The 15683-nt window shown below is 43.7% G+C and overlaps 1 protein-coding gene across 1 annotated transcript; it reads right to left on the minus strand.

Annotated features, from left to right (window-relative positions):
• Positions 1-10772: 10772 nt before the first annotated feature.
• On the minus strand, positions 10773-15308 carry LOC135228953 (zinc finger protein 449-like). Its single transcript, XM_064278483.1, has 4 exons — positions 15042-15308; positions 13082-13175; positions 12344-12408; positions 10773-11696 (listed from the first exon to the last, which is right to left on the minus strand). The coding sequence occupies exons 1-4, from the start codon at positions 15306-15308 to the stop codon at positions 10773-10775; spliced, it is 1350 nt and encodes a 449-aa protein (XP_064134553.1).
• Positions 15309-15683: the final 375 nt, after the last annotated feature.

The raw sequence follows: 15683 nt of genomic DNA on the forward strand, positions 1-15683 counted from the left end.
TGTACATCGATTAAGAGGCAATCATTTGAACAGAACAAGGGTATACTGCATGGTTTAAAGTCAGGAAAGGTGTGTGCCAGGGTTGCATTCTTTCACCATACCTATTTAATCTTTATGCTGAACAAATAATACGAGAAGCTGGACTATATGAAGAAGAATGGGGCATCAGGATAGGAAGAAGACTCATTAACAACCTGTGTTATGCAGATGACACGACCTTACTTGCTGAAAGTGAAGAGAACTTGAAGCACTTACTGATGAAGATCAAAGACCACAGCCTTCAGTATGGATTACACCTCAACATAAAGATTACAAAAATTCTCACAACTGTACCAATAAACAACATCAGGATGAATGGAAAAAAGATGGAGGTTGGCAAGGATTTCATTTTACTTGGATTCACAATCAACAGCCATGGAAGAAGCAGTTAAGAACTCAAAAGACTATCGCATTGGGCAAATCAGCTGCAAAAGACCTCTTTCATGTGTTGAAAAGCAAATATGTCACCTTGAGAACTAAGGTGCTTCTGACCCAAGACATAGTGTTTCCAATCGCCTCATATGCATGTGAAAGCTGGACAATGAATAAGGAAGACCGAAGAAGAATTGGTGCCTTTGAATTGTGGGATTGATAAAGAATACTGAATATACCACGGACTGCCAAAAGAATGAAAAAATCTGTCTTGGAAGAAGTACAACTAGAATGCTCCTTAGAAGCAAGGATGGCGAGGCTAGTTCTCACATACTTGAGCATATTATCAGTGGGGATCATTCCCTGGAGAAGGACATGGTGTTTGATAAAGTAGAGGGGTCACGGAAAAAGACGATGACCCTCAATGAGATGGAGTGACACAGTGGCTGCAACAATGGGCTCAAGCATAGCAACAATTGCAAGAGTGGCGTGTGACTGGGCAGTGTTTCATTCTGTTGTGCATAGCGTCGCTATGAGGCTTGTATGGTACATATATTTATGAGTATATACAGATGTATGCACATATATTCATATATATAATAAAGCACATATGGGGCACAGTTATGGGTACATCTTAGACATAACCAAACACTTTCAGAATTGGATTTCTGAGTTTGAAGAATTGGGATCATAGTGCCATGGAACATCTCAGTCAGTTGTCATAATATAGTTCATAAAGTTATGTTCTACATCCCAGTTTGGTGAGTAGTATCTGGGGTCATGAAAGATTGCGAACAGCCATCTAAGATACAACTATTGGTCTCTACTTGTGTGGAGCAAAATAGAAACAAGGAAACCAAAGACTCAAAGAAGAAACTAGTCTACAGGACAAATAGTCTGTAAGAACCATGGCCTCATCTACCCTGAGACCGCTCATCTACCCTGAGGCCAGGGGAACTAGAAGGTGCCTGGCTACCTTTACTGGCTGTTCCAATCAGTGCCACAATCGATGGACCCTGATAGAATGGGAGAAAAATGTGGAACAGAACTTCAACTGCCTAAATGAAGACCTACTGGACCGGTTGAGACTGGAGAACTCGCCGAGACTATTATCCTGATCAGGATACTCTTCAAACTTTGAACCAGAACTAATCCCTGAGGTCACATCTGTAAGTACTCTGCTCTTTAAAAAAAAAAATCACTGAAATGGTCAATGATTACTTTAAAACAAAGATGAGCATGTGAGGGGGCAGGGAAACTAGATTCATGGAAATGGAGCAACCAGCATGGAAATAATGAGAATGTTCAAGCATTGTGATGAATGTAATGAATGTCACTGAATAATTGGTGTAGAAATTGTTGAATGGAAACCTAAACTTTTGTGTAAACCTTCCCTGAAAACACGATAAAATATTGTTAAAAAAAAAAAAGGTGTGTCCTAGGAGAAGCGCCTCCACTCTAGTTCCTTTCCTCCCAGCACCCACTGCTGCATTGCCTTCTGTCCAGCAGTTCCAAACAACAAGGTCTGAATGTTAGCACAAACCTATGGGCCTTGCAAACACTAGATGTCTCTCTTCCTCCTGATCCGTCAACACTGAAGCATATAGAATGGCAACCCATTTGTTATGGAACAGCCCGTGGAAAACTGGCTTATTCAGTTCACCTCAAGCTGGTATTTAAGAAATATAATTTGTGAGCTATTAAGAGTTGTGTGAGGAAAAAAAGTGTTTTTCACCCAAGTAAATTGGGATCAATGTGTTAGATAAAGTTACTTTACTGGAGGACTTCTCAGAGCGTTTATGTGTAAATGTGCAATATGAAACCAAGGGGATCAAGGCAGAGGGTTATAGTAAGTCTGTAGTGTTTTCCAGCACTAATTAACCACGGAAGCCTCTGTGGTGTGTGTGCGTGACACCTAACTGCTCAGAACATTGTTGTGGGACATCAGTTTGGGAAACACTGATCTAGTTAAGCCTTTCTCCATTATGAGAACCTGAGGCCCAGGGAAGTTAGTTGACTTAGAAGAGCAAAAATCAAGTCCTATACCCCCAGACTCACAATTAAATGTCCTTTCCTCCACACATCCTCTGGGGTGGGAGGACAAGCATCACCCTTAGATATATTAGGAAGTTAAAGGGTAAGATTCCATGGCTGGGCACTGGTGGCAGAGCCCTGAGTGGATTCCGATTCTTAGCCACGCTGTAAGACAGAGTAGAACTGCCCCATAGGGTTTCCAAGGAGTGGCTGGTGGATTCGGTGCGCCGTCGTCGCTACAGGTGAGCAGCTGATGTGGATTGCTGGGCACCCTGGGGCCGGGAACCCTGAGGCTTGGGTCGGAGCCAGGCTGCCCAGGGGGATCCTGGGCTCTGAGCGCGGCCTAGGGAGCCTGCAGGGAGCGGGCGCGGGCCTGGGTGCGCCTGGGAGCAGGGCCGGCCCCCGCCCTCTGCCTGCAGTGCCCAGGAGCCGCGTTGGAGCATGGCTCTGCACCTCACAGGGTGCAGGGCCCACGGGGGCTCAGTGCGGGCAGCTCCAGGGCACCGACGGGTGAAGGCTGAGGGACCGCGGGGATTGCGGGCATCCCCGCTCGTGGCCTCGCTTCCTCCTATTAGTACGCCCGGTGGAAACACTGCACAAACATTTTGTAGACAGTCATTTTGATGTCACCCCCTCTGACAGTGTCTAGCCAATGTGGTCTGCACCCCCTGCAAAGCCCTAGTCACGCCACTGGTGCCCTACAGCCTCAGTGAGCATCTGCTACCTGGAGGTAACATCCAGAAGTGTCAGCGCAAAGTAGGGCAAGTGGCTTGGAGCAAGGGCCCCAGTCAGAGCCAAGCCGGAGGGAAACCATTTTCTGATGTTTGTGGTTTCCCTTCCTTCCCCATCCACCTCCGTGGCTATTTCCTGAGAAAAGACAATGTGGTGTTAAAGGAACAGGGAACTTGGAAGACATGGACATGTGTCTGTTCTCTGTCCATCTCAACTTTATGATATCGGCCAATGCTTTTGCTCCTTTATTTATATATTGTATGGTTACCTTCTTTTTTGCAGAAGTAGCATGCTTCATTATAAAATTTAAATGTTAAAAAACTTTGTTACCAAATCGTTCAGAGACGACCAATGTTCAGTTTCTTGGCATAGATGCCTTCTAAGTTTGTTTTCAGGTCTGTCAAATGGGTAAATAGATGCAAGATCTGCCTGGAACGCGGTTGTGAAGATTAGAATAGACGATGATACAATCAACGTGCACGGCCATCCTGGTCAGGACGCACTGCTGAGGAGCCGGCATCCTCTGTGCACCCAGTTCTCACTCAGGAAAGCAGAGATGTCAGGCTGACAGAAGCAGCCAATGGCAGACAGGAGGGCCCCAGGCCTTGGAAATTGGAGTGGCGGCGAGCCAGGGTAGCGGATTAAGCAGGGAGAAGAAGGTTTACCCAGGGCTGGGGGGGTAAGAGAGAGATAAGGAGAATTTTGAGGGAGAGCACAAGCCATCTGAAAGGAAGAGTCAGACTCCCTGAGAACTCAGGCATGCTGCCAACTGGTACCTGTGAAGGCTGGTGCAGCGTGGGGTGACGCTTGCGAGATTGGGTGAGAGGCTTCAAAGGGGTCAAAGGACCCCAACCTCCTCCCACACCCAATGTGAACCATAACTGTCTTCAAGACTCAATTTATATATCTGATAAGTGTCCAGACTGCTAACCATAAGATCAGTGGTTTCAACCACCAGCGGATCTGTGGGAGAAGAGACCTGGCAATCTGTTCCCTTAAAGATTACAGCCTAGGAAACCCTATTGGGCAGTTCCACTCTGTCGTATAGGGCCACTACAGGTTGGAATAGACTCAATGGTACACAACAACAACAAAGTGTCTAAGATATAAAACCCGTTGCCGTTGAGTCGATTCTGACTCATAGCCACTTTATAGGACAGAGTAGAACTGCACCATAGGGGTCCCAAGGATTGGCTGGTGGATTTGAACTGCCAACCTTTGGCTACCAGCCGAGCTCTTAAACACACTGCCACCAGGGCTCCCTATGGGGAACTTCTACTCTGTCCTATAGGGTCGCTATGAGTTGGAATCGACTTGATGGCACCTAACAACAACAACAGAAAAATATATGTTGTAAAAAGATATATATTCTAGAATGTATATACTTTTTCTAGATACTAGACACTTATCACATATCTAATTTGCAAGTATTTTCTCCCATTTTGTGGATTGTCTTTTCACTTTCTTGATAGCACCACTCACTGTGCCAGGTGCAAACCAATGAATATGACAGGCAAGATCCCTGTCCCAAGGAGCTTGTCTTCCCAAGTGGGGGGGGGGGGGGAGAGAGGAAAAAACCATAATATGTAACCAATAATTTTCTATTAAGATCAGAGCTGGAAAAGAGAGAAGCCATTCAACCCAAATACCAGCACTGCAGTCTCCTAATTTATCAATAGGGTAGAGATTTGGACTAGAGAATGGTTTTTCAAACTCTCCCCCTCAGAACCCTAGAAAGCAGATTCTCAAACTTTGGTGGATCAAGCTTCCTTATTAAAAAAAAAAAAATTAAAATGCTATAGGCCTTAGGGATCTAAGTTTTGCTCATAAACCATACAAGTTTGTATATCCTTTCAGGGGGCTCATGGTCTCCTTAAAGTCAACCTGAGTGAAACTAGAGGCGTATGATCTAAACCTAGACCCCTTCTTCATCCAGATAAACCCCTACTTTTTAACATATTGAATGCTCAAGAAAGATTTTCTTTGATTTAAGTGTACTGCAGCCCACGCGCCCCACCTCAGTCGCCACCAAATAAAAGTTTGGAAACACCAAGTTAGATAATATATCATCTGCGTTTGTAGTTCCAACATTCAATTTTTAAAATTTCTACCCATCAACATGATTTCCCTGTTTACTTTCTTCAGGTCAGCATACCAAGATTGTGTTTACTTATTTTCAAATGGTTTCGTGGTCATCTGAGATGGCACTTTCTTACTCAGACCACTGTCATTATCCCGGGACATTCAACTGCCTGCCACACTTGCCAATTACTTACAAATTGGAAACAACTTTAAAGTCTACCAGTGGGGTTTAGATGATTAAATTGTGGTGAATCCATGCCAAGGACTATACTACAGCCATTGAAAACAATATAGTGAATTTCTGTGTGCAAACATGCAAAGATAGCTAATACATACTGAACGAAGAAAGCAAGTTTGCAATATAATTTGTATGGTAGGATTCCATTTTTGTAAAAACTAGAAAATACGTTTTATGTTTAAATATCCCGGATACACGAGAGATAATATGAATTTCTCTAAAGAGTAAGAACTGGAGGTTGGGGAGGGCTTGTGCTTTTCACTCTATGTTTTCTATACATTTTGATTTTTTCAATGAGAATTTAAGTTTTAAGTAACATTAATTATAGTCTACGAATATATTTTCAGTGTAAAATAATAAGACAGAAAATATAGCAAGCTAAATGATAGCCAGACTTTCATGTTTTTCTCCATAACTTTTATAGCCAAAAATCGTTAAACATCTCATTCACTGAGGTATTTGTTTCACTGGGGTGCAGATAATTTAGAAAGTGATTTTTTTGTTGTTGTTACTTTTTTAAATAATTTTTATTGTGCTTTAAGTGGAAGTTTACAAATCAAGGCAGTCTCTCACACAAAAACCCATATACACCTTGCTACACACTCCCAATTACTCTCCCCCTTTATGAGACAGTCCGCTGTCTCCCTCCACTCTCTCTTTTCGTGTCCATTTCACCAGCTTCTAACCCCCTCCATCCTCTCATCTCCCCTCCAGGCAGGAGATGCCCACAGAATCTCAAGTGTCCACCTGATCTAAGAAGCTCACTCCTCACCAGCATCCCTCTCCAACCCATAGTCCAGTCCAATCCATGTAGAAAGTGATTTTTAAAAGCAGATTGCTCCTGTAGAGAAATAGATGTGTAAGGTTTCTAAACTAGGGTAAGTTTAAGTTTCCAAGTCAAATAAAGAAACTTCAGCCAATATTGAACTGAACACTGCCCAGAACTATCTGCAAAGGACACACACACACACACACACACACACACACGCACGCACGCACAGAGAGAGAGACAGGCACCAGTGCGCACACTCACACCACGCATCCTACATACGTAAAAACAGATTCTTTAACTGGGACACAGCCTTTCTCCTTAACTCCTAGTAAACAAGTGAAAGCTGCATGGTCTCTTTTAAGCTCACCTGAGAATCCAGAGTGTTATTTCTGCTCTACCGAATGGGTAGCTTTGTCAGGCCTGACCAGATTTGAGGGGAGGGTATGTAGACGCACCTCTCAACTGGGGGCTTATTACATTCCTATTGCTGCTGTCAAAAATAACTACAAACTTAGCAGCCTAAAATAACTGAGATTTGTCCTTATAGATCTGGAGGTCAGACGTCCAAAATGGTCTCACTGGCTAAAGTCAAGGTATCAGCAGGGCTGTGTTTCTTCTGAGGCTCTAGGGTTGAATCTGTTCCTTGAAGTTTCTAGCTCCTACAGACTGCCTGCAATCCCTGACTCATGGCCCCTTCCAGCAATGTCCGCTGCTGTCATCACATCTGCTTCTCTGACTCTCCTGCCCCTCTCTTTCCCTTATAGGGTCTGTCATGGATTGAATTGTGCCCCCCAGATGTGTGTATCAATTTGGCTAGGTCATGGTTCCCAGTATTGTGTGACTGTCCACCATTTTGTCATCTGATGTGATTTTCCTATGTGTTGCAAATCCTACCTTTATGATGTTGATGAGGTAGAATATGCAGCAGTTATGTTAATGAGGCAGGACTCAATCTCCAAGATTGGATTGTGTCCTGAGCCAATCTCTTTTGAGATATAAAAGAGGGAAACAAGGGGGGGTGCTCCTATCACCAAGAAAACAGAGCCTGGAGTAGAGTGCGTCCTTTGGATCTGAGGTTCCTGTGCAGAGAAGCTCCTAGTCCAGAGGAAGATTGATGAGAAGGACCTTCCTCCATAGCCAACAGAGAGAAAGACTTCCCCTGCTGCTGATGCCCTGAATTTGGACCTCTAGCCTACTAGACTGAGAACATCAATTTCTGTTTGTTAAAGCCAGCCACTTGTGGTGTTTCTGGTACAGCAGCACTAGATGACTGAAACAGGGCCCATGTAATTACACTGGGCCCACCTGAATAATCTAGGTTAATCAACCCATCTCAAGATCCTTAATCGCATCTGCAATGTCCTTTTGCCGTGTAAGGTGACATACTCACAGGTTCTGGGAGATGGGCATTTTGTGGGGGGGCATAATTCTGCCTCCTACAGGTGGATAGACAAGTTTTTCTAGCCATATTTAAAAACTAAAATGATAGGAAAAGAAACGAAGACTTGGAGATTTCGTCAAGTTCATTTATTTGATAAATATTTGGAAGAACTTCTCAATGTGAATTATATCATCTTTCAGCTTGAAATTGGAAGAACTGGGATAAGAGTCCTTTCATCTCTCTTTCTTCTTCCCTTGGTGTGTGTGTGGCACTCCTTAGCATCTGTGGGAGTTCCTTGCCTGAGAGGAACGAATATCTGACGAGGAGGGACTCCATTCTACTCTGAGTGAACTATACTGTCTCAGGAGATAAGCCCATGGAACTCTTCCCTCCCATGCCCCAGACCAAGGTGAGGGGCCTCCGGGTCTTCACTGCTCACTTTCTACTCTCCCTCCTTCTTAAGAAAGGAACCTAGTTAGGAAGAGATGCCCAAAGAACTACTATAAAATGCAACGCAAAGTAGGGATAAACAGGCTTCATCTAGGGCTAATTGATATAGGCTGGCCTTCATGAAAGGACTCAAATTTTAGATTTTCAAAGTCATCTGTAGTAATTCATACATTTCTATTCTTGTGTTAGGGGTTAAACACATTAGTTCAATGTAAATATTTAAAATATATCAATATTTTTATAATATTTTAATGTTCCAGATCCTTGAAAATGCGATCCTATGCTTCACTAGATTTCTGAGAAGTCTTGTCTGACGATGCAAAGTGAAAACCACCAGATGGAAGCTGACCTATACATCACTCTGGGGACAGCTGAATCTATCACCCCATCCCAGTGGCTACCATTTCCAGAATAGGAGGCAGAGTGAACTGATTATAATTGCTAAGTAGAGGCTATGAGCTGAAATCCATTCTCACCCCCTTCCACATCTGTCACAGAGGACTAGAGGAGAGGAAGTAGGGAGATGGGCCGGAGACCTAAGCTTTGGTTATTTCTGAGATTACTCAGTCCATGTCACTAACCAAGAAATAAGAGAGGGTTTCAGGACAGAATTCAGGAATAAAGATCAAATAGTTTCCCCATGGGTCCTCAAACGGTTTCTCTTGGGAATGTTATGGTGACTTTAGGTACAAGAGAGCTATGTGTAAAATGTCTCCCCGGTCGCCTGACTGTGAGTGCCCTGGAGGCTGATTCACTTGTATATTCCTTGGTTTTCTTGATAGTAGTGCAGACAACATCCTCCGCACACTATGAAATAATACCTGCTCATTCTGGAGCGTCACGGTGGCAAAAATCTAAAGTGACTCCTACAGGTCCTCTCTGCTTTCAGGAGAACAAATTATGGGATCCTTAAGAAGGGCTTTCTCAGCGTCGTTTGGAGAAGCTACGTTGTTCCTAAGGCCTTCAGCTTCCTGTTTTTACTGCCAGCCTTAAAAGCTAGGCAGCTATTAACAATTGCTATATAACATCTATAGAATAGAAATGGGGAGCAATCCAGTCTCCTCCATGTCACTGACTTTCACAAATACGATGGATACTCCTAAAGATGTAAAATTAATATAGAGCTCCAAGGAGGTATTCTAGATTTGTATCCTTTTTGTGTGTGTGTGTGCTTTAGGTGAAACTTTACAGCTCCAGTTACTTTCTCCTACAAAAATTTATACACATATTGTTATGTGACCCTCGTTGCAATCGCTATAATGCGACAGAACACTTCCCCTTTCCACCCTGGGTTTCCCGTGTCCATTCAACCAGCTCCTCTCCCTTTCTGCCTTCTCATCCCGCCTCCGGACAGGAGCTGCCATTTAGTCTTGCGTATCTACTTGAACTAAGAAGCACACTCTTCACGAGTATTATTTTAGGTTTTATAGTCCAGTCTAACTTTTGTCTAAAGAGTTGGCTTCGGGAATGGTTTTAGTTTCAGGTTAACAGAGAGTCCAGGGGCCATATCTTCTGGCCTCTAGTCTCAGTCAGACCATTAAGTCTGGTCCTTTTATGTGAATTTCAATTCTGTACCCTACTTTTCTCCGGCTCCATCAAGGACTCTCTGTTGTGTTCCCTGTCAGAGTGGTCATTGGTGGTCGCCAAGCACCATCTAGTTCTTCTGGTCTCAGGCTGATGGAGTCTCTGGTTTATGTGGCCCATTTGTCTCTTGGGCTAGTATTTTCCTTGCTTCTTTGCTGTTCTTCATTCTCCTTTGCTCCAGGTGGGTTGAGACCAATTGATGCATCTTAGATGACCGCTTGCTTGCCTTTAAGACCCCAGACACCACTCACCAAAGTGGGATGTAGAACATTTTCTTAATAACTTTTGTTATGCCAATTGACCTAGATGTCCCCCAGAACCATGGTCCCCATACCCCCGGCCACTATTACTCTGTTCCTCAAAGTGTTTGGTTGTGTTCAGGAAACTTCTCAGCCTTTGGTTTAGTCCAGCTGTGCTGACTTCTCCTGTGTTGTGTGTTGTCCTTCCCTTCACCTAAGATAATCCTATCCTATTTTATCAAATATGACTTCAAGTAAAACCAAACGAACTTTAAAGCCAAAAGCAGAACGGGACTCATTATAAAACCGAAAGTTAAGAGGAAAATGTCAACATTGTCCAACTCTCAGGAAAGAAAAAATAAATTAAAAATGGAAATAAGGGACAATTTTGAAATCATCAATAAGAACATTATACACAAAAATTATAGAATGTGACCAAAGCCAGATCTACATGAATATTCATAGCCTTAAAATACTTTTATCATAAAAAGAGAATGAAGCCAAAATATGCTGATATTTGTGGAATCTTACTATAGGTAGGACCTACCCTTAAAAACATTTCACTTATTCTTCATAAGTCCCTATGAAGTGTTGACGTTCACAATACTTATGAGCCTCATTTTTTGCCGTATCTTTTTGAAATGCTAAGAAGTGTAAGTAGTCATTGTAATGAAGAAATAAGAGCTGTGCAGACAGAATGAATCAAATCTAGGACAGTTGCCAAGAGTAGGTAGATAGCCGAGAATTCATACACCTTGGAAAATGGGTTTTTAAAAGGGAAGGGGAGCTGATCTTATAGCTCAAACAAAACTTTTTTCAGGACAAATTGGCTGTTGCAGGTGAAGATTTTTATGAATTAATGTTAACTTCTGTAGAACCTGTTTCCCTCAACAATTCTGTCAAGTGAGTGATTTGGTGCATAATAAGGCCTGTTCTCTGTCTGAAGCTTTGAGAACAATAACTACACTTGTATGGCTTCTCCCCTGTATGAATTCTTAAATGAATAACAAGGTTTGGTTTCCGTCTAAATGTTTTCTCACAGTAATTACACTTAAAAGGTCTCTCTCCACTGTGAGTTGTCTGGTGCAAAGTAAGAGCTGCCGGTCGAATAAAACTTTTCCCACAAGTATCACATCTATGAGGTTTTTCACCTGTATGAGTTTTCAGGTGTCTTTTCAAACTTGATGGATGGTGAAAGCTTTTCCTACACTCAAGGCATTTATAGGTTTCTCCTTCAAGATGAATTCTGTGGTGGTCTATAAGGTGTGACCGCCGAGTGAATTGCTTTTTACATATGCTGCATTCATGGGGCCTCTTCCCTATGTGAAGTCGTTGGTGTCTGTAAAAGTCTGACCTACGAAGGACACTTTTCCCACATTCAGGGCAATGATAAGGCTCTGTTCCTGAATGAATAATCTGGTGCCCAGTAAGTTGTGACTTCTGAGGAAAACGTTTACCACAATGAGAACATTGGTGAGGTTTCCCTCGTGGACTCTTTTTCTTATTTGGTTTAGGAATAAGATGTTCTTCCAGGTTGGAACCTGAGGGTTTTTCTCCTAGAGGGTGGTTCTGATCACCTACAAGCTCTGATAAATACGGGAGGTTTTCCTGTTTATTTTCTAATTGTTTATACTTCTCTGGTAAAACTCGAGCATGGAGAGCATTACCCTCAAAAGTAAAATTAAATGGATGCGCATTCTCCAGTTTCTTCTGTTGGGAAATATTTTCTTCATTTTCGCTACCAATATCAAAACCTAAGAGAAGAAATAGAAACTACCAATGTTATGGTGTTCCAAGAAGAACCATGTAAGCTAATACTGTTTAATCTCTGACCTGCATTTCTGACCACCATGTTTATCCTCTTCGAAGGCTAATTCATTATATGAACAAAGTGTAGGCCCTCGTATTACAGGAGCTGTCTTGAATTACCTCTATTCAACCTTGTTTTGATTATCTCCACTAGCTCCTTCCCCAGTGACAGGAGTCTAAGTGTGGCAGAGCTTTCCACAAGTAGCTGTTAAGGTGATTCATAGACATGCCGTTCTCAGCAAAGTATTAATTTATACCATGCCATGTTTGAAAAAGGGATTTAGCTTCTGTTTGCACTACATCAATAGGCACCCAACTTTATGTCAGTTATTAGCTTACAGAAAATGTTCCCCAAATACAAAAGGTATACTTATCTTAGTTCTTTCTTTGGTGATGACTATATGTATATATTCATTACATATATACTTATATATTCATTACATATGTAGCCACAACCTAACTTTCTGCTGACGGGGAATATAACCCAAACTTTCATAGACAATCATTGGGAACAGTGTAAGAAAACCCCACAGGGAAGTGAAACACGGGACAACCAGGCTATGCAGTCCTGCTGCCTTTCCCCATCAGGGCGTTCTCCTTCCATTACTAACCCTGTAGCGCCTGGGCCAGGGGTTCTCAAGCTTTAACTTATCATGCATCTCATTCACCTGGGCAGCTTGGGAGACATGCACCCCAGGGGATTTGAATGCTGACAGTTGGTTTATGGCACTTTGAGAAACACAGTCTTTCATAGCGGTTAAGAGCTCGACTACAAATCAAAAGGTCAGCAGTACCAATCCACCAGGCGCTCCTTGGAAACTCTTTGGGGCAGTTCTACTCTGTCCTATAGGGTCGCTATGAGTTGGAATCAACTCAACGGCAAGGGGTTTCATAACTTTGTAAGCGGTGAAGCCCATTTCAAGGTTCTGAGTACAGTGTATATTGCTCCAAGTATTAAGCTGAAGCTCTTATCACATAAAAGCAAGTGAGGAGGGCCCAAGAGTGACAGAAAGCCCTCAGGATCTACAACATCGCACATCCAACTGTTTAAGATTTGCTGCTGGAAATGAGTCCTTAGCCAGGGTATCCAATTTCACACAGTTTGCCTGTATCAAATTCCTGATGCAGAATCTTCTGAGCAGGGTCCTTAGCTTAACGGGTTCCTAATCCCATTTTCTCTAACTGCTTTGTTCCCTGCTATTCCCAGAGATCATTTGCTCCTCCTCCTCTTTCTCAGACAGGTCCATTTCCATTGGGTGCTCACTGTTTCTAACCCCAGGCCCAACCCTGGAGAGCTCTTGCTCTCTCAGAACAGAAACAAAAGAAGCAACATAAGCCCCTTGCCTTACCTGGCTCGGAAAAGGGCTGGCATTCCCTATCATCACCATCCCTCGGGTACTGTGGCCCTGCCTGTGGGATCTGCTCCTCTGCCACGGTGGCCTCCTGGGAAGGTCCCAGGACGTGGAGCTCAGGTGACTCCAGTTGGATGTTTGGTGGTATGTGTGCCGTTCCCACTGGTGCCAGTTCTTCCAAGAGCATTTCCTGCCTACCAACCTGGGGGAAATGACAGAACCCATCACTCTGACGTCTAGACCAGCACTGCCCAGTGGGCGTATAATGGGAGCCACACATGTAATTTTACATTTTCTAGTGGCCATACAAAAACAATAGGAAGAAACAGCAGAGGTCAATCTTAATAGCATGTTTTACTTAACCCAGTATATCCACAACGTCATCAATTCAACATGTAATTAACATAAATTATTAATGAGGTGTCTTACATGCTAAGCCTTTGGGCTCTGTTGTGCATTTTACACTTACACATACGTCAGTGTGCACGGGTCACATTTCAAGTGCTCAGGAGCCACACGTGGCTAGCAGCTACTGTACCGGGCAGCACAAGTCTAGATCATACGATGCTAAAATCTAAATTAATCGGCAAATCCCAGAAGAGTCGGAAAGGTGGGGGACTACAAACTCCGTCCTTCCTAGGGCAGCAGAGCACTTCGGAAGACCCCTGTTAGGGCGGGACACCTGCCCTGATGCTCACAGCTACTGCACAGCCCCACCAACCCACATGCTGCAGCGCCCCATACGCCCACCTAGAAGCACTGCGTGCCTTCTCCCAAAGATCCTGGCCTGGGCTCAGCCAGGAGCCTCCCCAGACAGAGGTTTCACAGGGGGGTTCTCAACAGAGGACACTGCCATCCCCACCCCTTTGAGACGTTCTGGATGTGATGGCAGGTGGTGGCTATTGGAGTCTAGTGGGCCAGGGATACAATATTCACAATGCACAATGGTCCCACATCCCAAACAACTTTGGACTCTTCCCCTCAGGCATCCATACAGATAAAAAGAACCTCTCAAGAGAACCTCACTCTCTTCGTCATATAAACAGGAATATCTTTATAGTTTCAGCATAACTTGAATTTTCTAGGAATGCACTACTGTGAAAACCAGAGGAAGGCCATACTATTTTTGCTCAGAATTTTACCAAGACTTGTTTGGAAAATCACATGACCAGCAGCCACGCTGCTCATAGCATCTGAGCTGTATCAGCCTGAATTGCTGGCTGGCGTACTCACAGTGATTCTAGGCAGAGATGCAAGCATCTGACCACTTCATCGGGTCTCTATTAGGGATGTGCTGAAATACACATTGTTGGTGGCGGGGGTTGCTGTAGAGTCGATTCCGACTCATGGTGACACCAATAGTGTATAATAAACTAGTTTCCTTTCACTGTTGCTTTAGATTCCAGCTAGACTCTACTTGACTCAGGGGTTGTCAAGTTTTTTTTCTAGAAAGGGTCAGACAGGAATATTTTAGTCTTTGTGGTCCACATTTGGTCTGTCAAATATAACCCCTTAAAACTGTAAAACCACTACTAGCTCATGGCTCAACAAAAACAGGCCATTGGCTGCATTAGTCCCCAAGGCTATGAATATTATATTGATATATTTTATTTGATGTATGCATATAGGTTACATTTTCTCTGAACTTCACTTTGGGACAGTTAAGGGGACTTTACCAAGTAACTGTTGTAGACCGGGTTTGGGTCTGAGAGTTCAGAACCACTGACTCATATGCTGAGTCTGGAAGAAGGAAGAAGTGAAACGGACTTGGGGCTGAAGGATAACACAAAGACCAGACATCTGAGCTGGCCCCAGCTGCCTCTGCTACTTCTTTTTCTCTGACAACAGAGATCCCACCTTCTTTTCTCACCTGCTGCTCTGGTATCTCAAGTTCTCTCTGTAAGTCTTCCACCAGTGCCAGAGCTCTTTCTCTGTTCTCTGGGCGGCACAGCCTTACCCAGGTCTCTATCTCTGAGGGCAGAATAGTCAGGAATTGCTCCAACACTAGCAGCTCCAGGATTTCTTCCTTAGAATGGATCGTTGGCTTCAACCACTGAGAGCAAAGCTCCCAGAGGCTGTTGAAAGCTTCACGAGGCCCGGCTGCCTGTTGGTATTGGAACTGCCTGAAGCGCTGACGGAAGACTTCACACTCAGTATCGTACTCTTTAAGCGTGGAGCCCTGATTCAAGGAGGCCTGGATTGCACAGCCCAGGGCCACAGCCATCGCTCCCTTCCAGCAGCTGACAACTTATCTAACAGTCTGGGAGTCACCTATAGCTGAGGACAGGAAAATAGAAGAAAGTAGAAACAGCAGTGGTTACCAGAGGGCATACTTACTCACTCCCTTGCCTTACTTTTCACCAAAGCCCTAAAGCAGTTTTCCATCCTTCTGGTGGTTTCCAGAATCTGATGAAAGGTGTGGACTCACTTCTGAGAAAAACAGACCTCCATATCCAACTCTACAAACATTCATACAATTTCATAAGGTTTACAAAATCTCCAAGGCGATCCATGGACCTTTTAGAAGTGCACTGTCCCGGCAGGTGCAAGACCCACACGATGATTTAAGTTAAAATTTAAAACAAAAATTCAGTTCCTC

This window comes from Loxodonta africana, chromosome X (genome assembly GCF_030014295.1).
Source record: "Loxodonta africana isolate mLoxAfr1 chromosome X, mLoxAfr1.hap2, whole genome shotgun sequence".
Lineage (NCBI taxonomy): Eukaryota > Metazoa > Chordata > Mammalia > Proboscidea > Elephantidae > Loxodonta > Loxodonta africana.